This window comes from Madurella fahalii, assembly GCF_045866475.1.
Source record: "Madurella fahalii IFM 68171 DNA, scaffold_2, whole genome shotgun sequence".
Lineage (NCBI taxonomy): Eukaryota > Fungi > Ascomycota > Sordariomycetes > Sordariales > Madurella > Madurella fahalii.
The window spans coordinates 2,966,453-2,990,915 of record NW_027263972.1 but is presented as its reverse complement, the minus strand read 5'-3'; the positions used below and the strand labels follow the sequence as shown (position 1 = coordinate 2,990,915).

The window sequence follows — 24,463 nt, the reverse complement described above, 5'->3', positions numbered from 1 at the left end:
GGATAATTTCCAACGCACTGCAAACATTGAGCAGCAAGTAAGGTTAAGGTACCTAAATGACCAAATCATCATTCCAAAACCACAAGTATAAAAGCCGGCAAAGTACAACCCCTTCCCCTTCGTTGCTCACACCCAAGTAACTCACATTGACAAACCTAACGTCAAAGAACTTAACGAAATTTGAATCCAGTATCCACTGTCTCGTGTGGTCAAGCGCAAATTCTCGGTAGTCGATAAAACTTACTGGGGTACGTAGACCTCCAATACAGGATTGGACTCTAGACCCTGATCATCAACCCAATCAGATTCAACATAAGCTTCAGGGTACTTGGGAACTAAAGCTTCTACGTCGAGTATTATGAATATCATCAGCCATGTGCACCTGGGAACTTGTTAGCTACCTCTGTGGCTGCTGCCATGAGAGCTCGCCATGGCGATTTCAGTGTTGTGACGGTTGGCGCTACCGTAGGCCGTGCACGTACACCCGCTACAAATCAAGAAGGAGGATTTTGTCCTTCTGCTGCCCCTTCCATGACAGCCCCTAGACTGAGTGGCATTCACGGGACTGGTACTAATAAATGGCCAACGATGATATGGGGGCCGAAGATTAGAGGGGTAAGAGACACATAGGTGATGGCGGCCTTGCTTAGGTTCGAAAGTAATAACGGGACAAGTGAGCGGGTGCTTGGGATGGATTGCGGATCGACCCCATACTAGGAAATAGAAAGGAAATTTACAACGATGATATTGCATCTTTATCTCATCGCTTCCTTTTACTAATTATCATGGCGACACGTGTGCCTCTCCGAGAGCTATGGGAATCTGGCAGTAACTGCAGCTGTATTCCTGTTGTGGGCAGGTATCAGCGTCAGTGATGAGGCGGAGGTCGGGTCTGATCCCAATCGCTGGGCGTCTAATTATTGTACAGATATGCCCGCTCTCTTGAATCCGTGCGGGCGATGCATGTGGCAACGTGCGCGTAGCTACTCAGTCCAGAGGGATAAAGCTATGTATTCTGTGATAAGGCGAAACATTACCCAGAATCCGAACATCTCCAGTGTCGCGAGTCTCCTCTATTTCATTCGAGTCCAATACTAGTAATCCGACACCCTCATGCTTCCGCTTCACGCGCTGATGCTGGTATTCCATCCGGTTGGATGGACTCAAGGGTGGGAAATATGGACACTGTAGAAGTATGTGAGAGCTAAGATGATATCTCCAGCGGAAGCATATAAACGGCCAGCTTTTCCCTCGCCAGGAGACTATCCATACTCCTATAACTAAGTACCACCTGAGCTAAACGAACCTGCGTATGCCAGACACTAGACCCGGAAACACACGATACCTACTTGATAGCTCCACGCCTAGAACCTTCAACTCCCGCCGTCAGATTTAGATCCGACATCTTCCGTAATACAAGTATATTGTAACCAGGTATGTTGCAGCGAACCCCCACATACAATCAACCTCAAAGCCCTATTCTGTACCTTGTAAACCCGTAGTCATTGGCGCATCTCAGCAGCTCAATCAGCCATGTGTTCCTGGCAGCAAATCCTCTGGAGCTGCTTCTGCCCGCATCCGGACTCGCCACAGCGAATTGTACAATGTGACGGCTACAAGAATGGCAAGGCATGCACGTTCTCCGACTGGTATCCGGTGCGAAGGCTTCAGGGGCAGTGCTGTCCTCGACACATCTACTAGGCTCTCGGCAGTCCTCCTCAAGGTATGTGAAATAGCGGGTCGTAGAGTCTAGAAGAACGAAGATGGAGGGAAATGGGCCCGTAGATTCCTGATTGGTGGAGAAATAAAGTGGTGTTATCAAAGTTCCGTAAGACCGGAGTTCTCGCTGTAGACCTTGAACGGTTGGACCATGTGATACTACTACTGGTATTGCTGCTTAGTACTGAACCGGAGAGGTGTTTTACCTGAGCGTTCGGTTTGTTATTCCGCGCAAAATTTTACTACAGATACTTCTCTATCCTACCGCCTTCTAATTCGCCTATTCAAACTGGAGCCGCTACTCTATATTACCACTCACCATGACCGTTGCCGTCGACACAGTAAGCAAATACAGCCGTACATTACAACGAGAATACTAGTTGGATCTAACCTTGTTGCAGGCGGGGCGATCGAAAACAATGACTGAGGAGGGATAGCTCCTTCGGTGATTACGTATGTCATGGGGAAATGGAACCATGTTCATCCTTGGATCTCTCTGCGCCTATATTGCTTAATATATTACCCGGACGGGGTCATAAGCTTTTACCGGAGGACTGGGTGCGGGACTACCGGGATTAGAGTGCTGGGGGGAACGGGCTGGACACCCGCAGATCCGGGCTCATCATAGCCGCCCAAATAAGAACTAAAAGTAATGTACAAACAGCTCGACTAGACGTACCCCTGCACACCGCCAAGAGTTCGGCTTTCACAGTCGGTACTTGTATGAGGGTACGTGTATGAAGGTACTTCAGTTGTATCAGGATACTTGTATGAGGGCACTTGTATTCGACTGATCTCCTGAGCATTTCCGAAAGGCATACGCACGCTCAAGTCTACAGCTCTGACACGCTCCAAAACCAAGATGAAGACAATCTCGTTGACCGCTCTTGCCTTTGTGGCCCTATCAGCTGCCAGCCCCGTCGCCATCGAAGAGCGCCAGGGTTCAGGCTCCGGAACTGGCCCGTTTGCACCAGCAGTATGTTACTCGGAAGCAGTACAATATCTTCAAACAACCCGCAGGGGCGGGTCCAGCTGACTCTCCACCTCCCCGTCACAGGCTTACTACACGCTTAACAACTTTGGCGGCCACACCTTCTATGCACCCAGGACCATCCCGTCGGACGCCAAGCTGCCCGTCATGCTCTGGGGCAACGGCGGCTGCTCGGCGGATGCCACAGGGCAGGCGCCCTTCCTGACGCAGATCGCATCGTACGGCGTCCTCGTCATCGCGAGCGGCACGCCGGGCGGCAGCGGCAGCACGACGGCCGCGCAAATGACGCAGTCCATCGACTTCATCACCCAGAACGCCGGCTCCGGCAACTTCGCCAACGTCGACGCGTCGCGCATCCTCGCGGCGGGCTGGAGCTGCGGCGGCATCGAGGCGTACGCGCAGATCTGGGACACGCGCGTGCAAGGCGTCGGCATCTGGAACTCGGGCCTGCTGACCAACTATTCGGCAGCGCAGAACTTCCGGAAGCCGGTCTTCTTCTTCCTCGGCGGGTCAGGCGACATCGCGTACCAGAACGGCGAGCGCGACTATGCCGCCATGCCGGCGGGCGTGCCCAAGTGGAAGGGGAACTTGAACGTCGGCCACGGCGGGACGTACACCGAGACCAACGGGGGCAAGTTCGGCATCATCGGCGCCCACTGGGTGCAGTGGCTGCTGCGGGGGAATTCCTCGGCTTCGGCGTACTTCACCGATGGCGGGGCGAGCAGGGATGGCTGGCAAGTGGTGCATGCGGATCTGGATAAGATCCAGGTTACCCCGATTGCTTATTAGGGTAACTTGCAACGATTGGAGTCGGTAGTCTCTCAGGCGTCCGGAGGCAACTTACCCCTCGGCAACGGCCAGGGGTCTGTTCGAGCCAAGGGGTAAATGATCTTCGATTCTCTCAAGTACCTATATTGCCGTCTAGCTGCATTTTCGTACTAGTATCAAGTGGTTAGACAATTATATCACTACCTACTCCTTTTGCCTACTACTAGTAACATAATGACGCCCAGCTAGGGGCCATAATGGCCTCAGTAAGGTAGGTGATGGTAGTACCTGGCTGGTCATGATTGCACTACTAGCAATTCGGAATTGCCAGCGCTAGGCTCTAAGATCTAAATAATTAATGACAGATATCCCCTTCTCCTGCTAGGCAATATACCAGAATGTCAAATACGTCATAAAAAAAGCGAGGTCCAAATTTACACTAGTGGATGATCCGAACTGGGACGCCATGAAGGATGGCGCACTTTATTATCAACTTGTGGTATGATTGGTATGCGGATTGGCAGGGCGAGTCCGGATGACGCGTCACAAGGGAGGCCGCCAAGCCATCACACCACTCAGCCCTAGCACCATTCTCAGTATCTGCAAACCGTTGATTTATTACAACATCATCCTCCCCAGAAGACAAGACCAATGTCAAGGCGTAGATCGTCGATGTTCATCCCCGTTACACTCTCGACCACCAACAATAACAACCAAACCCTGAACCAAAAAAAACCCACCGCCACCCAACATGGCATCCAACAAACCGCCACCCTCAACCCCTCAGATCCCCGACCAACCACCACCATCCTACGAAGCCGCCATCTCACTCGGGCAAGTCCCTTCGACTCACACTCACGCTGACAACAGCCCGCCGCGCAGCTCGACCTCGTCGACAACCTCCTCCGCCCCGCTGCAGCAGCAGTACCTCCCGCCTAACCCAATGCAGCTAACATCCACGCGGCCGGGATACGAATCATTCTCGTCCAACAACGCCGCGCTAGAAGACGCACCAGGCTGCTGCTGCTCAGCCCGCGGCGGGTGCTGTTTCAGCGACAATGGCGGATGCTGCTTCAGCAACAATGGCGGATGCTTCTTCAGCGACAATGGAGGTTGTTGTTTTAGCGATAATGGCGGATGTTGTTTCGGCGATAATGGGAGATGATTCTTCAGAGACCAGGGAGGCTACTACTTCTTTGGGGATGGGCCGCGGGTTGACGTTGTTCTTGATCTTGGAAAAGGAAGGGCGAAGAGGGGCTTGATTGTTCGCTAGGGATTTAATCGTCTGGTCTGCCTACCTAGTCGCGCGGTGAAAAATGGTACATTTCACGGGTAGGGAACCTAAGCTTCCTCTCACTACATATATTGATAACTGAATACGATGCCTATAAGTTATTACTCTGGCTTTATCACCACCTAGGTCTTTAATCATGACAGCGGGGAAGGGGTATCATGGACTGATAGGTTAGGGCTTTCTTTGTTTGAGGGATAAGGGATCGGGTTAGGAGAGGATTCACAGGTGGGTGGATCTTTCCCTCCGGCACGAGGATGATAAGTGGGTTGTCAACTGTGCGCGCTAGAGTGGGGAATGTATAAGAGCGAAGATGCTGCGCAGAGGTAGGCGGCTAGGCGCCACAGGGCACAGCGGGGATTGGGGAGTGACGCCTACATCGTCCAAGTCGAAGTGTTCCATCAGATCCACTCCCTCAACGAGCTCCGGAAGGATACGCATTATGATTACTACTATCGCTCGTGACTAACGGAGCTGCGCAGAACGCACCGCACTCATCGCATCCACATGCTGCTCCAAGCGCTAATGTACAACGCCGATGTTGGCTCATTACCCACAACTGGGTCCACGATGAGAGGTACTCGGAGCCGAAGACGAGGGCTTTCCCGGACATCAGCGTTCAAAGACTTGCAGAAACATTAACGCCGCTATGGGCTGGTTGAGAGAGAAAGGAGGTATCAGAGACTTTGCGAGTAAGTTCCCCATGAAGTACCCGCCTGAGGCACCCGTTACCGTTGGGGAAGGCTATGCAATATCATCTTATCGCGTAGAATACGAGTGTCGAAGTATGGGCCTCAATAAGTACCTATGGAGATAGTAACTGCTCAGAATCTAGGAATAATTACAAACGCCACGACCCGTAACGAGGTTACGAGAGGCAACCGCACGCTGTTGACTGTCGAACGGGGAGTCTGAAAATAACCCGGGGTTGTGTCGTACGACCCACTAAACTGTCAGCTCTGTCTCTGCATGCCAACTAATGTGCTCTCCGTCAGTTTGCGCTTCAGTGATACAACCGGATTGTTATGAGCCGCAGCTCAAGACAGGAAAGGTAGGATCGCTGCTGAGCTACAGCCTAGAACGTTGACGCACTGTTGTGATGGGCCGTTGGTTCAGGCACTCCCAGCAATAGGCCGTCGCGGAGCAAAGCAAAGTCTGAGCGTACTGGCGGCACAGCGTAATAGCCACCCGTGCCTAAATAGACAGCAATGTTGTTGGTATGCTCTTGCATCGGGCAAAATTGCCCCCTTCTTACGTACCACACATCTTCCTGCTCGCTCATATTATCTCCGAGGTCCTGTGGACTTTGGCGTAGACAAACCGGCACCGATACCACTCAACAATTTCCGGGTCTACATTTCCTGTGTCCATCTCATTCCAGTGAGTGACGCCTCGACTTTCCTCCCCATCTCGTCGCACGCACTGAGACTATCCATTTTACTCCATCTTCACGAGTTACTAAGACGTACGTTACCGTCGGCAAAGATGGTCCTCCATCCAAAAGTCTCAACGTGAGAATTACGGCTTCACCAGGGTTCCATAATCATTGGTGATACTTCGATATTTTTGCTCACAATACTAATGCAAAAATTATTACCTACGCTTCTAGCGACGACGCTTTCAGAGAAATTGTCAAGAACAACAAGATCGTGTTGCTCGACTTCTTCGCCACGTGGTGTGGTCCATGCAAGATCATCTCGCCTGTGGTTTCCGAGTAAGTCAAGGGACTTATGCTATTACACTTAGGGGCTAACAGCCATTGTTCATGAAGGATGTCGGACGATAAGAAATACAAGAATGTCTTCATCGGCAAGATCGACTTCGAGCTCTTGTCTGATCTGAGTGACAAGCTGGATATACAGGCGATGCCTACGTTCCTGTTGTTCAAAGATGGGGTTCAGGTTGGTAAGGTCCTCGAGCCGAAGCCGGCTGAATTGATCAAGTTGCTGGAAGACGGTCTTGGGATGTCTTATGGAGAGACTGTGGCAGCTTGCGGAGCTAGTAACTAGTATACGGCCCTGGAAACTTGGTAGGATCAAAAGCTAACGCGATCCCTTGTTCAGCCATGATTTGCTTCGTTCGATGAGCAACAGGACGAGCCCTTCCACTTTATCAGCTCGGTTCCCGTCCGATAGGTTCGACCACAGATTGACACACGAAATTGGATTGCTCGTTTACTTATGATGCGCAATACCCGGATTGCCACGTCTATAGATCCTTTCTCGTTATCAAAAGGTACCCTGGGGGATCCGGACCGTTGAGCAACCAGGGGCGCCCTACTGGCCAGCCTGTGTACAGTACAGCCACTATAACAACGGGCAAAACTTCCCTTAGCCACGGCCTTAGGCTGCGTGGTTTGGATTGGCAGACCTACAGCCAACTTTCTACTGCAATGAACACAAGGAATAGGAACGCCTTCCGGGCCCTCATAAGAAGAAGGGAAATGGCGTTTCGGGATTTTTAGGATAAGTAAGTCTAGGAGGCTGCTCAGGGGAGCATTCGAAAGATCACTGGTCAGCACAAGTCCTGCACTAGAACGATTGCCGCCTGCTCTCTATAATGTATATTACTACGTTGCATTGGAAAAGAGCTTTGCATCACACCTACGCGGCAGTACATCTACAGCGCTCAGAGTAAATAGCGCTTTACTAAGCGCTATCTTGTTCACAGTTCCTATGCAGAGGAGTGAAGGCCTCGCGATAATACAGGTCGGTGGACGGTGATATTAATAGTCCCTGGCATGAACAATGGGAAGACGATAGTAGTGTTGCGTAACGGATCCGTGGCCTTAACGCGACTAGCTCTACCACGGCGACTGCGTGTTTGGTTCAAATACAGGCAGTCTCCCCCTCCAGGCTCCTTGGCCGGGCCCTGAAAAAGGATAGAGCGCTAAGCTTGTTCCTATTCCGTCTGCCTAAAAACCAGTTCACGGTCAAGAGACAGCTGAAACAGGCAACCGCCTCTTCAAAGCGCCAGCTCAACTGATATCCATCAACACATATCAGAACATGGGGTGTTCTCTGTGAATGTGAAAGTGAAAATGCAGTACGCGTTGCCGGAAGCGGCGGCTGGCCCCGTTGAAAGCTACGTATACGCTTGGAATGAATCCTGTGATCCTCGCAAGGCACTCATGCCACTACTAGCCCTACGGCTGCCGTGAAACATCTAATATGTGCGCCATTCATCTTGAATCCGGAGCGACTGGTTTAACGTATTTGTCCACTAAGGATACTCAGATGCGACTCCTCCCGACTTTCGGGTATATTTTAGGCGTGCAAAGTTGGTTTTTGCGGCTCCAGCCTGACTTGGAGGCCGGGAAACTGCCTAGATAAGTGACGAGAGAGCGTATCTCAGCTCCCAGATCTCAGACCCTGGATTTGATCCTATCTCGGCACATCCTTGGGAGTAGATGTGCAGGTGGTACCCCCTCTCCACGGTCTCCAACTTGACCACGATCCCACCGAGCGAGTCTCCAACCTGTGTCGCTTTCAGCTGCTGGCCGGTAAAGTGTATCCTAATCAGTGTGGACCGGTAAATGGATGCTTATCGTCTGGCCGATCACACTTTATCACACTTTGTAGATCGATTGGTCCACTTGTCCGGATCATGGTCTGATACTGAGTCATAACCCAGTACGGCTCGCTCGCTCCCTTGATGATAATTATCCAGTCGTTGATAGGGCTCCCTTTCAGCTGACAACAGGACGGCTGACCTCCAAACCTGAATCGGGGCCTTCCACGAGGTGTCCCGTGTGACAGGCCGACTGACATCACCGCGTACTCGGCTGCGCAGTGACGCACCTAGCGCAATCAGAACGATGAGATGGGATTGCGAACTAGCTTCAGTTATCCGGCGCCGGGGGCGGTGCTTCGCAGGGTCGATGGGGGTCAGGGAGGGAACCAACATTTTCAAGTGGGATGCATATTGTGTAACCCGAAGGCGTCTTTTGTGGACCGTGGTCTGATCAATGATTGTCTCTGCCCAAATGCACGCCGTGGCGCATTGGGCGGTAACCAAGGCCAAAGTTGGAAATCAAACGCTCACCTGCGCGTCGTCGGACATTAACACCCCGATGACCCCGCGTCCGGGGCGATTTCCCCAGCGACATCCAAATCGTCTTGATGATTCTACATTGAGTGTAGGCTTGATTTGATCATCGAGGTCACAGTTCGGACTGCGGCCTATTGATCTCCGCCTAGAAGCGTTTTACTCACTCCCTACCCCTCGAAGAAGCGGCTGGTGAGTCTAGTAGTTGTTTCTTCAACTGATTAGTGGCGACTTGACGGACCAGTTCTGGGCGTCGCTAACCGCCGTCAAGACACAGGATTCCATCCGGTCTCACGCAATGGCTTCCGATACAGAGCACAAACTACGGACTCACGAAATGTACACTGTGGGGTGGGTCTGCGCACTGCCCAAGGAGCAGACTGCGGCGATAGCTATGCTAGATCAGAGACACTCTGATCTCCCTAAGCCACCGAATGATCCCAACAAATACACTCTCGGTTCCGTCGGCAAGCACAACGTTGTGATAGCTTGTCTGCCTAAAGGTCAGATCGGCAACTCTCCAGCAGCGACCGCTGCCGCCTGGATGATCTCCACCTTCCCGTCCATCAAGGTCGGTCTAATGGTGGGCATTGGCGGCGGTATTCCACCGAAGGCTCGACTTGGGGATGTTGTAGTCAGCATACCCGTGGGCCAGTTTCCTGGCGTGGTCCAATGGGACTTTGGCAAGGCGAACGAAGGCGGCAATTTCGAGCGGACAGGGGCATTGAACAATCCACCTATCTCGCTTCTTACAGCTTTGACAACACTGGAGACAGAACACGATCTGACGGGGTCCAAAATACCGGAGTACCTTGAGGGGATGAAAGAGAAATGGCCGAAACTCGCAGCAAAGTATCTCAAGTCCGACTCGCTGGAGGATGTGTTGTTCAGAGCGGATTATAGCCATGTCAGCGGGAGCACCACGGATTACGAAACCACCACCGATATTGACGAAGATGAGGAAGAAAGCTGCCGATTCTGCGATCCAACCAAAGTCGTGATGAGAAAACCTAGAGATATGCGAGTGCACTACGGCCTGATCGCATCAGGAAACCAGGTGATCAAGGACGCCGCCTTCCGCGATAGGCTCAACAGGGACCTGGGTGGCAAAGTCCTCTGTATTGAGATGGAAGCAGCAGGACTGATGAACAACTTCCCCTGCATCGTCATCCGGGGAATTTGTGACTACGCGGACTCGCACAAAAACAAAGCCTGGCAGGAACATGCAGCAGCAGTCGCGGCAGCTTGTGCGAAAGAGCTTTTGGGATACGTACAGCCGAGCGACGTCGATGGAGAAAGTACGGTCAAAGATATTCTGAATCAAGGTTAGTTTGCCTTGAAACCTGCTAAGTCCGTAGTTATCTGCTAATATATTTTGAAAGTCGAGGAAACTCGCGCAGACATCAGAATTCTGAAGTCACATATTGCTAAAAAAGAAGACTATGAGATTCTTGAGTGGCTTACGCCGGTGACCTTCGGCCCTCAGCACAGTGATTACCTCGGTCGACGGCAGCCTGGAACTGGTCAGTGGCTTCTGGACACAGCGGAGTTCAAAACATGGTTGAAAACCGAGAAGCAGACGCTCTTCTGCCCAGGCATTCCCGGATCCGGCAAGACAATCCTCACAGCTATTTTGATCGACAAGCTTATCGCCGACTTTGGAGATGATAAGAACATTGGCGTCGCATACCTATACTGCAACTACCGGCGGAAGGATGAGCAGAGGCTCAATGACCTGCTCGCGAGTCTATTAAAGCAGCTCGCGCAGGGTCAGTTTTACTTGCCAGAGCGTGTAAAGTCCCTCTATGACAATCACAAGGGCAAGCAGACACGGCCATCTTGGACCGAAATCTCGAGTACTCTCCAGTCCGTGGCTACGCTATACTCGAGAGTCTTCATCGTTGTCGACGCACTAGATGAATGCCAAGCATCCGACGGATGCCGCTCCAGATTCCTATCAGAGATCTTCACCCTCCAGGCCAAGTGTGGAGCGAACATCTTTGCTACGTCGAGGTTCATTCCGGAAATCATCAGCCAGTTCAGTCAGAGCACGTCACTGGAGATTCGTGCAAGCGATGAAGATGTCAAGAGCTATATTGGAGGACAAATCGAACGTTGTATGCCGCAACTCCAGAACCTTGTCAGCCGCTATCCGCAACTAGAAGGAGATGTCAAGATCGGCATAACGAGTGCTGTCAGGGGAATGTATGTGTCCCGTCTCATTTTAGGCAAAGGAGCCCTCATCCTCACATATCTAACCTATTAATTATAGGTTTCTCTTGGCACAGCTATACCTCGGCTCCCTTGAGGACAAGCTCACGCCAAATGCCATCAGGAGTGCATTAGAAGACTTCCGGAAACAGAGTCAAGGGTCTAGTGAGGAAGAGGAGGTCCAACTATTAGGTCACGTATACGATGAAACCATGCAAAGAGTCAACGGACAGAAGGAAGGCTATAGAAAGCTTGCGGTTACCGTTCTATCATGGATTACCTGCGCAACGAGACCGCTCCGGGCGTCAGAACTCCAGGATGCCCTTGCAACACGAGAAGGCAAACCCAAACTTGACAGTGACGACTTCTTCCAGATGGACGATATCATCTCAGTATGCGCCGGATTGGTCACGCTCGACGAACAAAGCAGCATTGTCCGGTTGGTCCATTATACGACGCAGGAATATTTTGACCGGACGAAGCAAAAATGGTTTCCAAACGCGGAGTCCATGATCACTACAACCTGCGTTACTTATCTCTCCTTTGACGCATTTGAAAGCGGGTACTGCGAAACAGATGACCAGTTTGAGGAGCGTCTTGAGTCAAATCCACTCTACGACTACGCAGCTCACAACTGGGGACATCATGCTCGCAAGACCGAGACTTTCCACCCTGCAATTAGGAGATTCTTAACGCGCCAAACGAATTTAGAGGCAGCGAATCAAGCGCTCATGGCAGTTAAGATGTTGTCTGGTTATAACCAGCGGGCTCCAAGGCGGCTTACAGAGCTTCACTTAACAGCATTTTTCGGGGTGAAAGAAGTAGTAAGCGTTCTCCTTCAGAGCTGTCAGGGCGTGGATTTACTCGATAGCGATAACCGGACCCCGCTCTCCTGGGCTGCTGAGCAAGGGCATGAAGCGGTAGTGAGGCTGCTTCTCGAGAAAGGTGCTGAGATTGAGGTGAAGGATAGGGGGGGCCGGACCCCGCTTGCCTGGGCTGCTTGGGGAGGGCGTGAAGCGGTAGTGAGGCTGCTTCTCGAGAAAGGTGCTGAGATTGAGGTAAAGGGTGAGGGGGGCAGGACCCCGCTCTCCTGGGCTGCTGCGCGAGGGCATGAAGCGGTAGTGAGGCTGCTTCTCGAGAAAGGTGCTGAGATTGAGGTGAAGGATAGGGGGGGCCGGACCCCGCTTGCCTGGGCTGCTGGGGGAGGGCGTGAAGCGGTAGTGAGGCTGCTTCTCGAGAAAGGTGCTGAGATTGAGGTGAAGGATAGTTGGGGCCGGACCCCGCTCGCCTGGGCTGCTGCGCGAGGGCATGAAGTGATAGTGAGGCTGCTTCTCGAGAAAGGTGCTGAGGTTGAGGTGAAGGATAGTTGGGGCCGGACCCCGCTCGCCTGGGCTGCTGCGCAAGGGCATGAAGCGATAGTGAGGCTGCTTCTCGAGAAGGTGCTGAGATTGAGGTGAAGGATAGTTGGGGCCGGACCCCGCTCGCCTGGGCTGCTGAGCGAGGGCATGAAGCGATAGTGAGGCTACTTCTCTAGAAAGGTGCTGAGATTGAGGTTGATAATGATGGAGGGAAATATTAAGTATTATAGTAGAAGTAATGATCATCTATCAATTCTGTATCTGTTGATTGATATATTATATTGAAAAGAAAGGTATTAGAAACTGCTACTTAGGTCAATAAAATAGTATCTTTCTCTTTCTCTTTCCCTTCTCTCCCACTTTTTTTTTCTTTTTTTTTCCCTCATAGCGTGCCACAGGAGGGGTCCGGGGTATGGAGTCAATATATAATTACTAGTAGTTAGTAAGTTATCACTCAACACGTTCTAGAATCTTCGAGACATGGCTATAAAATTCGGTTAGTTAGTAACAAATTCCTTATAATCCAATGCTCGAGAACTGCGTCGCACCATTGCCAGATTATTGTCAATTGAGAACGTAGTCGAATCTTCTTTGCTACTACATCTTACATTCTTTCTCGTCATTTCATCACAGATTCTGCCCAAAATAACGCCACAGATTGCAGATCGCCCAGTGCCGGAGAGGATCTGCTGATGGAAACTCCGAGGCCTGGCAGGATCATGGCGTAAGAACGCGCTGTCCACACCGGGATATCCAATACACTGTTTCCCACTCAAGATACCTTATTAACTTAACTCGGCTGCAGCCTTTTCGCCACTCCCGCCCTCGGGAAAGTCATTGTAGGGCGTATCGGTGACGTCCGTTTTGGAACCTGTGCAACAGAGCTGGCGTTCTACTCTTGAAGCCGTTAATTAAGATGTGGTTACGGATGTTGATGGAGAAAGGATTCGCAGATCGACTAATTACTACCTTACCTTCGTACACGAGCATTGGCGGGACTCGGCCGAGCCCACCCAATGCCGCTTCATCGGTTTAGCTGAGCGACTTACCAGGCCGCATCGCCTCCAGATAATGTTGGCGTTGCCTTAAGGGCGGTAGAAGTATTGCTAATTTTGCTGAAACGGCTTTCATGCCCTCTTGATACGGTTTTGAATTCAGAGACGGAGCTCTCTGGCGTGCAGGCCGCTATCTATACTTTGTTGCTCCAAACATCAGTCCTCACGGTTCACGTACCATTTGTGGCACTAGTGCTTGCGTAACACAGAGCGAGGGCTATTTCCGGAGTACTACTTGCTAATATTTCCCAGTCACTTCCAGTTATAGTTGACGGCGATTCCCTGGAATCAGCCAAAGGCTCCAATGCTGGCTTCGTCTTGTTGGTGGGGCGGCCCGGGATCAGTGGGCAAGCAATCCCTCGCACTCGGACCATCCCACTTGGCTTTACAAATTCGGTCGCCAACCCTTCCTTCATTTCTCGACAAAACCTTCCTCAACTCAGATTTGTCGGTTCCTTCCACTCTGCCACACAATACTCTTCAATAAGTTCCGTGGCATGGCATTCGTGCCAGCGCCTCAGCGCGCCGCCCGTGCCGCCTCGTTTGCGAAAGTAAGTGTAGCGAAACACCCAATGCCGAGAGGCCGTTCGGCCCCCAAAACACGACAGCTCCACGCGCTTTCCGGCACTGAATCAGTTCCGATCCCGGTCACAGCACAAGCGTGCTCCTGTTGTGATCTGAGCAAGTACGAACTACGTCAACCTTAGTTCTAATGGAGAGAAGAAAAATGCGCCATTCGGTGCCCTACGGCCCCGCGCACGTATGAGCTGCTTCAAGGCCAAGTGTCGGTGTATCCCGCGCCGTGAGGACTATCCGTGCGAGAGGTCAGCCCCGATAGGTCAATTCGGAGAGCTGAGGTCGCTCACCGTCTTTGCCACAGATGTCACCGCCTCAAGAGACACTGCGCGCCGTCCACCTCGATCCGCCGTCACGCCCTCGACCAGAGGCAGGACTCAGACGACCGAATCGCCAGACTTGAGAGTCTTGTTTCACTGCTGCAGTCGCAAAAGGGCAGCGAAAGCGGCCCTATGCCGCAAGTACTACAAGCAAGACGCACCTACGAGTTCCACTTCCGCTGAGCAACTGGAGGGCTCAAACTCTCTCATAAACCCCAGCTCCGGTGCATCCGTTGCAGTTCCCATGTGGTTAGAACCCTCGGGCCTTTCAGCTGCGGCCTGCATTAACACGTTCCGCTCCCGTATACTGCCACACTTCCCTTTCATCCACCTCCCGGCCCACGTGCCGGTTCCTGCACTGCAACGCGATCGACCCTTGCTGTTCCGTGCCATCGTCTGCGTGGCGTCGCCCACAGCACGCGAGAGGCAGGCTCTTGCTGCAAAGCTGAAGCAAGACCTTTGCGAAGCGGTCTTTCTGCAGCAGGGGCAGCACGAGATGGAAAGCCAGCACAGCGGTATGGAACAGAGAATGGATGTGTTACTTGGCCTCTTACTCTACGCCGCCTTTGGTTGGGATGACGTGCTCATCAGCCGCCTAACGATTCTAGCCATGTCAATGGTCGGTGAGATGCGCCTGGACAAGCTGGCATCCCCAGAAGTGCGCGCACTGGCTTTTATGAACCCTGCTGTCAAGCAGTTGGACGGCCAAATCACACCCCAATATTCGCTGGAGTGTCAGCGCGCCGTCTTGGCCTGTTTTGCGCTAAGCTCCGTTGCCTCGGCTCAGCTCGGACAGGTCAACGCTCTCCGATGGACGGCCGAGATGGACAGCTACCTTGCCGCCGTGAGCGGGAGCACAGATTGTCCGACTGACGCGGCTTTGGTGTTGCAAGTCCGTCTGCAGTTACTTACCTCGAAGGCTCTTCAGCTGCGTGATAGAGACCCGGCAATGACTGCCCAAATCGCCACGCAGGCCTTAGTTGTACAGCTTCAGGAGCTCTGGCCGGCCGTCCAGAAACACCAAGGTTTGACTTTCCGCATCCACACAAAGTTCTACCGGCAGTCTCGTCCTTCACTAACCATCACAGAGGCGTCCTCCTCACCCAATATCACTCCACCGAACTCAGCATTCACGAAGCAATTCACTCCAACCTTCCACACTCTGGACCCGTCCCTGTGTCAGCCTGCCTGCCGCAGAACGGACGTCCCAACCCGGCCACCCTCCCCGACCCCTGGCAATCCATCCTCGCCATTCACTGCTGCTCCTGAGCCCTCCTCAACCTGCCCCGGCAAGAATTCAGGGCCATCTCCTTCCTACAATGGGCGCAGCTCACCCGCTGCGTCATCGTGCTCCACAGACTCGAGAGCCTCCAATTTCCGGACCCCCGCTGGAACCCCGCTGCTGTCCGGGCCGTCGTCGACCTCCCTGTGCTGTTAGGCAGGATAGGTGAGAAATTGGACATGGCGGCGCGCGAGGTGGGCGAGGAGGCGGGTGATGATGTGTTCACGAGACTGGCCGGCGGTGTGAGGGCGTTTCGGGAGCGGGTTGGCCAAGAGCGGGCTGCGCAGAAGCAGGTTGGCCAAGAGCGGGTTGTTCAGGAGCACGCTATTCAGGATAGGGTTGTGCAGGAGGGTTGTGCAGGAGCGGGAGCGGCAGGTTGAGGGATCTGGGGCTAGGAAGGAAGGGTTGAGTTTGGATAGTGGGGGCGATCGGGTGCTGGCGCCTCAGAAGGGATATTTCAGGAATCCGACCTTTTGGCTGAATCAACTCTGGGTTGGAGTAGAGGACTGAGAGTACTTGGAGTTAAAGTGTGGTCTGGTATGGGTCTACTCATATTTTTACTCTTGGAATGCTAGTCTATTACATTTTGGCGACTCTTCTGCTATGCATCCGACAACTACAGCCAAGCTGCTGGTGTGTGGCCGAGATAATAGCCATTTGTCAGCATCAGCTTCAAACAGCCTCCTACTTCCCCTTGGAATTCCCAACGCGTGAAACAAAGGGTTAACCAACCGGTGCGAATTTTGCCCGCCTCGGGGTTGGTCTGTCGTTCCCATGTCGCTAGGCCCTTTCCCATTGGCTCGGCCCTCTTTCCGGTCGACATCGGACATGAATTCCGATCCGCAACGGAATTCAAGCCTGCACGGCTCCAGTAACCAAGGCGAAAAAGGTTCCGCGTAGTAAACATTATATACGCCGGGATTGCTTGTAATGGCCCCACTATCACCTCAGGGAGCAGTTGATATACCTCGTCACAACCCCTACGACTGGATCTGCCGTCCTCCACAATCTTCCTGCCGATCAGCCCGTTTGAATCAAGATGGTGGTACGCATCAGCTCTGAGATCGAGATAAACCGGTCTCCTGCTGAAGTTCGAGCTGTGGTACGTAGTACTCCGTACTTATCCCCAAATCTTCATACTTTCTCTTTAATTAAACCGAATGTGCTGCGCGTAGTTTTTGAACTTTGATGACTGGCGAAGCTGGCTCACGACTGGCCTCACCCTCAAACCCCGAGACAAGAGTAAGCCTGGGGCAGACCTCAAGCCCGGCGACCAGCTGCGAGGCAACTTCAGAGGTACCGCTATCAAGCCCAAGGTTTTGGTAGGTGACCATTCTCCCGTGTCACCCTTCTCCCCAATCCAATCCCCGATCTACAGGAAGCAGCCCGCTCACACCGGCCCATTGTATTTGCAGGAGAACACACCAAGCAAATTCGAATGGCGTGGCAAAGTTGGTAAAGTGCTTGTCATCGGCCACCGCCGCTTCTACTTCCACGACAGCGAGAAGACACCGGGTTGGACGAGGCTGGTACAAAGCGAGGATATATCGGGATGGCTGGCGTTTATGTTCAAAAAGGACTCTGGCGGGCAGGGGAAGATTGCTAGAGACGCGATGACAAAGTTCAACGAGGAGATCAAGACCAGGGCGGAGTAAATGTAGCTGTTCTTGAGTGGTTTGTTGTTGAACCTTTTCCATCGTCCCACCTAGTTAGAGAGAAGCTGCAAGCAGTTCCAGCTTTACCGTACACCATCTGTATAATAATTAAATGTGGCATTCCGGAACCGCCGATAGTAGGTACCTAGGAAAAGATGCGATGAAGGCCTGAGACGATGATGCCCGCAAACCCACCTCAAGCCCAACCGGGTAAACAAGTTCTTAACGTCCTAGCCTGGATTGTATATGTACATGTACCACAATACATGAGAGAAACCCTTCATATCTCCTCCGAAGAGGACAGCCGCTTGCCTTGATGATGCTACTCTGCCTGGGATTCCTTGGTCATCTCTAGCCCATTCTGATTTCGGTATCTGGTCTCCTATCTGAACATGCACGAGCGAACTGGCCATACCTTTGGTTCCGCCGTAGCGCGAGACACGGATATCATTGTGTTGGGGACTTGCCTTATTAGGAAACCGGGGCAGGGTCCGAGAGTAGGGGCAACGGAATTGAATTCCGTCCCCGGGTTTCAATTTGACCGGACCTGGTCCGGCAACCCACGCCGCGGAGCAAACCCAGGGCCGAGTTATCGAGTGATAGCTGATTAATGTCGGAGAGTATCGAAAGAGCAATCAAAGTCCGGTTGTAGGAACGAGGAACGATGAATACCTAGCTTAGATACCGTACTCTGACCATTATAACTATTCCATCCACCGACGACTGCCCGAGTGACAACGAGAATGACATTGCAAACGCAATCCTAAAATCTTGACACCATGACCGCAACATCTGCCAACTCACACAGCGACATACCATATGACTCGCCCAACCATTTCCAGCCCGGTTCGATGCAGAATGGAGATGCCAAGGAGAACGGGGGAGACGCTGCTGCCCCAGAAGACAAGACGCGAGAGTACCCCTCGGGCCTTGCTCGGGTCTTGATTCTTGGGCCCGTGACTCTGACTTACTTCCTCCTCTTCCTCGACTTGGCCATCGTGTCCACCGCGGCGCCGGCCATCACCTCCAACTTCAACTCGCTAGTCGACGTCGGTTGGTCCGTGATCTCCTCCGCAAGCATCAAGGCCTAGGCATTCTAGTTGCTGTCTGCTGACTCTTCCGCCACACCAGGTACGGCGGCGCCTACCAACTCGGCAGCTCAGCCTTCCAGCCCCTGACGGGCAAGATCTTTCGCTACTTCTCCATCAAAGTATCGCATCTCCCACCCACTCCCTCTCCGCATGCAAAGTACTACCCAGCTAAACACAATGCGTGCCACAGTGGTCCTTCCTGGTCTTCTTCTTCATCTTTGAACTCGGCTCCCTGCTCTGCGGCGCGGCCCAATCCTCCCCCATGTTCATCGTCGGCCGGGCCATCGCCGGCGTCGGTTCCTCGGGCCTGTCGAACGGCGCTTTGACAATCATCTCCGCGGTGCTGCCGCCGCGCGCGCAGGCAAGGTTCATGGGTGTCAACATGGGGCTTGGACAGTTGGGGATTGCGTTGGGTCCGATTGTGGGCGGGCTGTGTACGGAATATGTCTCGTGGCGGTGGTGTAAGTGGGCCCCGGTTGTAGAGTTTCATACCTGTTTGCGTGGTGGAATAAGGGGTAGGCTGACAATGTGTGGTTACCTTAGGTTTCTATATCAATCTGCCCGTGGGAGGCGTCGTCGGCATCCTGCTCCTCCTCTTTCGCATCCCCGGACCGGAACCCAAGCCCCCCGCGCGCGTGGTCCTCGGCACCGCGATCAAGTCTCTTGATCTGCCGGGCTTTATGCTCATTAGCCCTGCGGCCGTCATGTTTCTTTTAGGGCTCCAGTACGGAGGCAACCAGTTTGCCTGGGACAGCTCGGTTGTCATTGGCCTCTTGGCCGGCGCCGCGGTGACCTTTGTGCTGTTTCTCCTCTGGGAGCGCCGCCAGGGAGACGAGGCCATGGTTCCATTTGCCATGCTGAGGCATCGTATTATTTGGTCGGCGGCGGGGAATATGTTCTTTTTATTAGCCTCGGTGCTGGTTGCAGACTTCTACTTGGCCATTTACTTCCAGGCTGTGCATGATGATTCACCGCTGATGAGTGGTGTTCATATGCTACCGACGACGCTGGGCATTGTCTTGTTTACTATGTTGGCGGGTACCTTGAGTACGTTCTTTATTTTCTTTCCCCCTGAAGAGCTAGATCTGCTGACTGTCTTGACATCACGTAGCCGAGATGCTTGGCTACTACCTGCCCTGGTATGTAAGATTCAAACTCATATTCCCTTTCAAGTTGTCTGAGGGATTTTCTTGCTTGCGGGACAACGCGTACTCTCAAATTACCCTCCACCCGTCCAAAATAGGAATGGTGTGATTGACATTGCTGGATAGGATGGTCGGCGGCGGCGCTTTATCAGCCATCGGCTACGGACTCCTGTCGCTCCTGAGCCCGACGACTTCTGTCCAAAACTGGATTGGATACCAAGTATTGTACGGCGTTGGCGGTGGTTGCATGGCTTCAGGCGTAAATACACCCCCTGCACTTCTCCCTTCCGTTAACCAGCGGCTCACCAGTCTCTATCCTTAGGCCTATATCGCGATCCAAAACCTCGTCCCCGCCCCGCAAATTCCCACCGCCATGTCTATCGTCATCTTCTGCCAAAACCTAGGTGGCGCCGTAAGCCTCGTCGCCGCTAACGCCGTCTTCAGCAACACCCTGCGAGAGCAACTCCAACAGCGTATCACCGAGATTGGTATTGACCCAGACGTTATCATCAACTCCGGCGCCCGCTCTGTTCGCCAGCTCGTTTCCGGTGACAGGCTAGCTACGGTACTGGAGGCTTACAGTAACAGTATTGATACGGTCATGTACCTCGGTATCGCCGTCAGCGTTGCTGCCTTTGGCTTTGCTTGGGGACTAGGGTGGAAGGATATAAGGGTTGAGCGGAAACTGAATGCTATTCACGCTCAGGAGACGGATATGGAGAATGGGGAGGTGTCTAAAAAGGGGTAGACGAGGGAGCTGGGGATTGCCTGTAGTTGCTGACTTCACATCCGTCTTCTTCCGCTTCTTTTCCTTTTTCGGCCGCTTCTGCTGTTTAACTCTGTTTATCTTTGCTTTTCCCCTTGTTTTCGTGAGAGATAGGCAACTAACTCTCAAAGTTTAAATTGATTAAAAAGTTCGAGGAAGCTTTCCTTGCATCACTCACATGTAATTATTGAGACAGCTCTAGAGAGAAACAACATCCTTCTGCGCCGATACTCCCTTCATCTAACACTCATTGTGTCCTGGATTTGTCCAAAACCTTACCCACAACCAACGGACCCGGCGCCGGGACAAACTGCCCCTCTGCCAGTGCCCCGCTGCAAGGCCTTCTCATAGACTCGCCACATGCCTGCCGGGTTCACACGCACCCTAAATCTGATTCTGGTCCCACGGAGATCCTCCCGACTGGCCCCGCTCACCGTCACAATGAACTTGTTCGGCGTCTCAGGATGACGCTGCAGGATACTACAGAGGACCACGGTGCCCTCTCCAACCACTAAAGTGCCGGTCAGCTAGTAAGTGGTTGTGGGGGTTTTGCATGATTCGGGAGCAATCCATAGTAGGGATCAGAACTTTTTCCTTTAGGATTATCATGCACAAGGATCACAGTGGAATAAAAGAGGTGCATTCCATGCGGCACATGCTCTTGTAGTTAGGTTATTGGCCATCTGGGACTGCGATGTCACGGTGACAATTGGCAGGTTTCTCCAGCCGCGAACGACTTCACCAGGAATGGCTTGGCGGGAGGCTTTTGGGGTTTCTTGGCGTCGCCCGCTGCGATGCCTGCGAAATAGGGCTACCAATGGCAGTTCGGTGATTCAGGGCAACCTGGTCCTGAGCCGTTCTGTCGGGAATTTCGGCAGTTGGCATAAGATGGGGTTATGATAATTGGCAGTGAACATGTGCCTGTCGGTCACGCGGAGGTTGACTGAGACTCGACGGGAATGCTTATTCTTTCCTTGCCTCAGCCGCGAATCTTCGGTGGCAGGAGGCAACACGTGACCTGCATCACGTCATGTCCGAATGTGGTGGTCGACGGGGATTTTGATTGGCCCACAACAGCCGATGGAATCTGTCAGCAATCGATGGCAGCTTCCAGAAACCAGGCTGTGACGGCGGTTGGCCAGATCGGAGTCCTTCTGTCTAGCCCCGACACCAAACGGCGAGCCTTTCATAAGATTCGCCTGAGCTCTTAAAGGCCTTTGTGGTTTTGTTCTCTTCTTTTTCCACCTTGCAACTAATTTTCGCAGACTCTACCATCTGGGCTGCAAAGCGTAAACAAGCTGACAGCCCATCAATACGTCGTCCAATCAACAGCATTCGCCCCTTGGCGTCCCTCTTTACACAGTATACAACCCACACCTCATTGGGGCTCCCCATATCATACCGGCGCAATGGCCGACCAAGCCAGACGCGACCAAGAATTGATGTACTGCCACGCTTGCCATCACCAGTGGCAGCGGCATGGCGAAGGCATCGAATGCCCTGCTTGCAACAGCGCGTCGACGGAAATTGTACGAGAAGCTCCGGATCGCATGACACTGGCACAGCCGCTAACGAATCGTCAGGTCAATGTCGAGAACGATCCGCGCCACTTTCACAATCCCCCGCAAGAGGCGACTGCTCCCGACAGCGCACCCTCCGCCGCCCAGAGCGCAGCACAAGTCTCCGAACCGGCCCCAGCCGATGCCACGGAGCGCGGTAGCCCACGCTCCACTCATACTCGGGAGACTCCAAACTCGAACGAGACTGGCGGCGAATCTCCCCGCCCGGCCTCCCAAAACATCCCGCCCCATATCACGTTCTTTACGATTGTGGCCGCCCAGGGCCCCGCGCCACCCGTAGAGGTTCCGCCAGGGATGAACGTCTTCGGCGTGCGCTTCTTTGTCCCGCCCTTCCCGTTCCCGGCCCCGCCTCCGCCAACGGGAAATAACACGCCCCCGGCCGGCGCAGACACTCAGCAACAACAGCCGCAACCACAACCACAACCATCACAACAACCCAATCAATCTTCACACACCAACCCCCCACACCCGATCCCGACGGTCCTCCCGGCAGGCTTCTTCACCAGCCTGCTAACCTCGTTCTTCAACCCCTCGGCGGCGGTCCTCGGCGACGCCGTCTTCACGCAGGAAGCCCTCGACCGCATCATCGCCCGGCTGGCCGAGCAGGCCTCGTCGGGCGGCGGCGCCCCGCCCGCGTCGCAGCCGACGCTGGACAAGCTGCAGGCGCAGCTGCGGGAGCTCGACGACAAGATGCTCGCCGGCGCCGGGGGCGGCGGCGCCAAGTGCGTCATCTGCGTCGACGACGTGGCCAGGGGCGAGAAGGTGGCGGTGCTGCCGTGCAACCACTTCTTCCATGGCGACTGCGTCGTGCCGTGGCTGAAGCTGCACAACACCTGCCCCGTGTGCAGGCGCTCGGTGGAGGAGGAGGAGAAGGTGGGAGAGATGGGTAAGGGGGTGGTGTCGCCGTCGCCGTCCTCGCCGTCGCTGTCGCAGCCGGCTGTACCGGGCAACGGGACGGTGGGGGATGACGGGGCTATGGATCTCTCGTGATTGCGGAAGGTTGATTGAATGGCGGCAGGTTTTATATTCTTTTCCCCTCTCAGGGAACCTGCGTTTGATGACGAAAAGATTGGTCTAGAAGGAGAGCGTTATGGGTTTTAGAGTCGAGGCGGTTCGGTTTTGCGTGGAGGCATCCATGAATGGATCAAGAGTCATGACACAATGCCTTGGTTGGGTATAGACCCAGAGGGATCACAGTTTGGAATCAGTTGTCGGTATTTTCAGCGAGGCGTTTTGGCGTTTTGATACCAAGGGTCATCAGCATTTTCATGGGGAAGGCGCCCTGGGATAAGGGTGTCAAGTATGGCACGAACCTCGAGTTTCCATAATCACCTTCAACACTCGGGTGCCCGCTTATTGCCGGACCGGGCAGTCGGGAGTTTCATCTGCTCGAGTCGTCTATGGCCTAGGGCACAGACTGCAAATATCACCAAGAAGAATTGACAAGAATCATCAATTTTATCATCAAACATGCGGTCGCATCATGATTGTACCTGGTCTTCCACTTCATATGGTTCTGCTGATGAACTAAAGTGGATATTCGGTGTCCTAGTCCTTGGTGAACACGTGCCTTTCCTCGCGTGAAGTGGAAGCGAAGAATATCGTTTCACATTCCCGCCCGTTGTGATCAGCGCCATTCATCACCATAATTTAAAACACTCAACTTCGAGAAAAGAAACGCATTAAACCAAAAAATAACAATCTGTCCTGGACGTACCGCGGATCGAACGCGGGACCGTCTGTATATGCGGTGCAACCGAGGCATTGCAAAACAGAAATCATACCACTAGACCATACGCCCATAGGCTGTTGTTAATGATAGGTCGTGAACGTGGCCTTTCGCGTGCAGGAGGATTACCAGCTAGAATAGCCGTTTCATGACCAGTGTTAAGTATTAGCCTAACAGAAAGACGGAAATCAACCATAGAAAATCTCCTCTTTGGTAGATACGCCTGTGCTGCCACTGCTTAACTTTCTTAGTGGGTGTGTTTGCCCGTGTAGCAGGTATCCATGGTAACTACGATATCCCCTTTCAGCTCTGGTCAGATTATACTTACTCTTAAAGAGGAAATTCTTAAAAGGAAAAGATTAGTGCAATAAAGAAAACTAAAAGTTTGTGATTCAGTAACTTACATACATATAGCAGCGTTATAAACTGACACCATTCCAGAGCAGTCGCTGTTCTTGTAAGGCAGTATTGGATGGGCAATTTGTTGTACAGTGTTCCGTCATCCGTTAGGATAGAAACTGCCTGCGGCAAGAACTGATTGCCATACCCTGATTTGCCCTCCGACCTCCACTGCGAACCTGGCAGTGTTGCGTGTAATAAGTAAATATCCCCTCCCCATTCTCTTCTAGGCGTCAGATAGCAAGCGGAATATGTGGCTGCATTCCGCCAGATATCCGTCTTGATAGCTCTTCACAGCCAGCAAATTTGCTTCATACTCGCCTGTTTTGCACACACGTCGCCCCGGTGTACCACCCCACCTCACCATGTCCTACTTGTATTCATGCCCACTGTGTACCGTCTTATGCACTATCAGCTCGTGTAAAAATCTCGGGTTGCTGGGAGGATCATATTTATCAGGCTCTGCGCGCGGATGGATAC

At 53.0% G+C, this 24,463-nt stretch overlaps 8 protein-coding genes and 1 non-coding gene across 9 annotated transcripts; 8 read left to right on the top strand and 1 right to left on the bottom strand.

The window, feature by feature from the left end:
- Positions 1-2,581: 2,581 nt before the first annotated feature.
- Positions 2,582-3,499, top strand: MFIFM68171_03630 (uncharacterized protein; the record flags this gene model as incomplete). The annotated part of the gene is made up of 2 exons (XM_071059051.1): positions 2,582-2,695; positions 2,777-3,499. 2 exons carry the CDS (start codon positions 2,582-2,584, stop codon positions 3,497-3,499), a joined length of 837 nt encoding a protein of 278 aa, XP_070915152.1.
- A 2,755-nt stretch (positions 3,500-6,254) lies between these two features.
- MFIFM68171_03629 (uncharacterized protein) lies at positions 6,255-6,778 on the top strand (the record flags this gene model as incomplete). The annotated part of the gene is made up of 3 exons (XM_071059050.1): positions 6,255-6,280; positions 6,379-6,483; positions 6,541-6,778. The coding sequence occupies 3 exons, from the start codon at positions 6,255-6,257 to the stop codon at positions 6,776-6,778; spliced, it is 369 nt and encodes a 122-aa protein (XP_070915151.1).
- A 2,336-nt stretch (positions 6,779-9,114) lies between these two features.
- MFIFM68171_03628 (uncharacterized protein) lies at positions 9,115-12,484 on the top strand (the record flags this gene model as incomplete). Its single annotated transcript, XM_071059049.1, has 3 exons — positions 9,115-10,141; positions 10,199-11,021; positions 11,089-12,484. The coding sequence occupies 3 exons, from the start codon at positions 9,115-9,117 to the stop codon at positions 12,482-12,484; spliced, it is 3,246 nt and encodes a 1,081-aa protein (XP_070915150.1).
- Positions 12,485-14,202: 1,718 nt separating this feature from the next.
- MFIFM68171_03627 (uncharacterized protein) lies at positions 14,203-14,519 on the top strand (the record flags this gene model as incomplete). Its single annotated transcript, XM_071059048.1, has 2 exons — positions 14,203-14,264; positions 14,321-14,519. The coding sequence occupies 2 exons, from the start codon at positions 14,203-14,205 to the stop codon at positions 14,517-14,519; spliced, it is 261 nt and encodes an 86-aa protein (XP_070915149.1).
- A 61-nt stretch (positions 14,520-14,580) lies between these two features.
- Positions 14,581-15,998, top strand: MFIFM68171_03626 (uncharacterized protein; the record flags this gene model as incomplete). The annotated part of the gene is made up of 2 exons (XM_071059047.1): positions 14,581-15,361; positions 15,607-15,998. The coding sequence occupies 2 exons, from the start codon at positions 14,581-14,583 to the stop codon at positions 15,996-15,998; spliced, it is 1,173 nt and encodes a 390-aa protein (XP_070915148.1).
- A 659-nt stretch (positions 15,999-16,657) lies between these two features.
- MFIFM68171_03625 (uncharacterized protein) lies at positions 16,658-17,273 on the top strand (the record flags this gene model as incomplete). The annotated part of the gene is made up of 3 exons (XM_071059046.1): positions 16,658-16,720; positions 16,794-16,940; positions 17,034-17,273. The coding sequence occupies 3 exons, from the start codon at positions 16,658-16,660 to the stop codon at positions 17,271-17,273; spliced, it is 450 nt and encodes a 149-aa protein (XP_070915147.1).
- Positions 17,274-18,052: 779 nt separating this feature from the next.
- Positions 18,053-20,257, top strand: MFIFM68171_03624 (uncharacterized protein; the record flags this gene model as incomplete). The annotated part of the gene is made up of 7 exons (XM_071059045.1): positions 18,053-18,330; positions 18,405-18,483; positions 18,555-18,825; positions 18,908-19,411; positions 19,476-19,503; positions 19,636-19,768; positions 19,832-20,257. 7 exons carry the CDS (start codon positions 18,053-18,055, stop codon positions 20,255-20,257), a joined length of 1,719 nt encoding a protein of 572 aa, XP_070915146.1.
- Positions 20,258-21,684: 1,427 nt separating this feature from the next.
- MFIFM68171_03623 (uncharacterized protein) lies at positions 21,685-22,845 on the top strand (the record flags this gene model as incomplete). Its single annotated transcript, XM_071059044.1, has 1 exon — positions 21,685-22,845. The coding sequence occupies one exon, from the start codon at positions 21,685-21,687 to the stop codon at positions 22,843-22,845; it is 1,161 nt and encodes a 386-aa protein (XP_070915145.1).
- A 718-nt stretch (positions 22,846-23,563) lies between these two features.
- On the bottom strand, positions 23,564-23,656 carry MFIFM68171_t40. Its single transcript has 2 exons — positions 23,621-23,656; positions 23,564-23,599 (listed from the first exon to the last, which is right to left on the bottom strand). It is a non-coding gene; the product is annotated as a tRNA-Ala (tRNA).
- Positions 23,657-24,463: the final 807 nt, after the last annotated feature.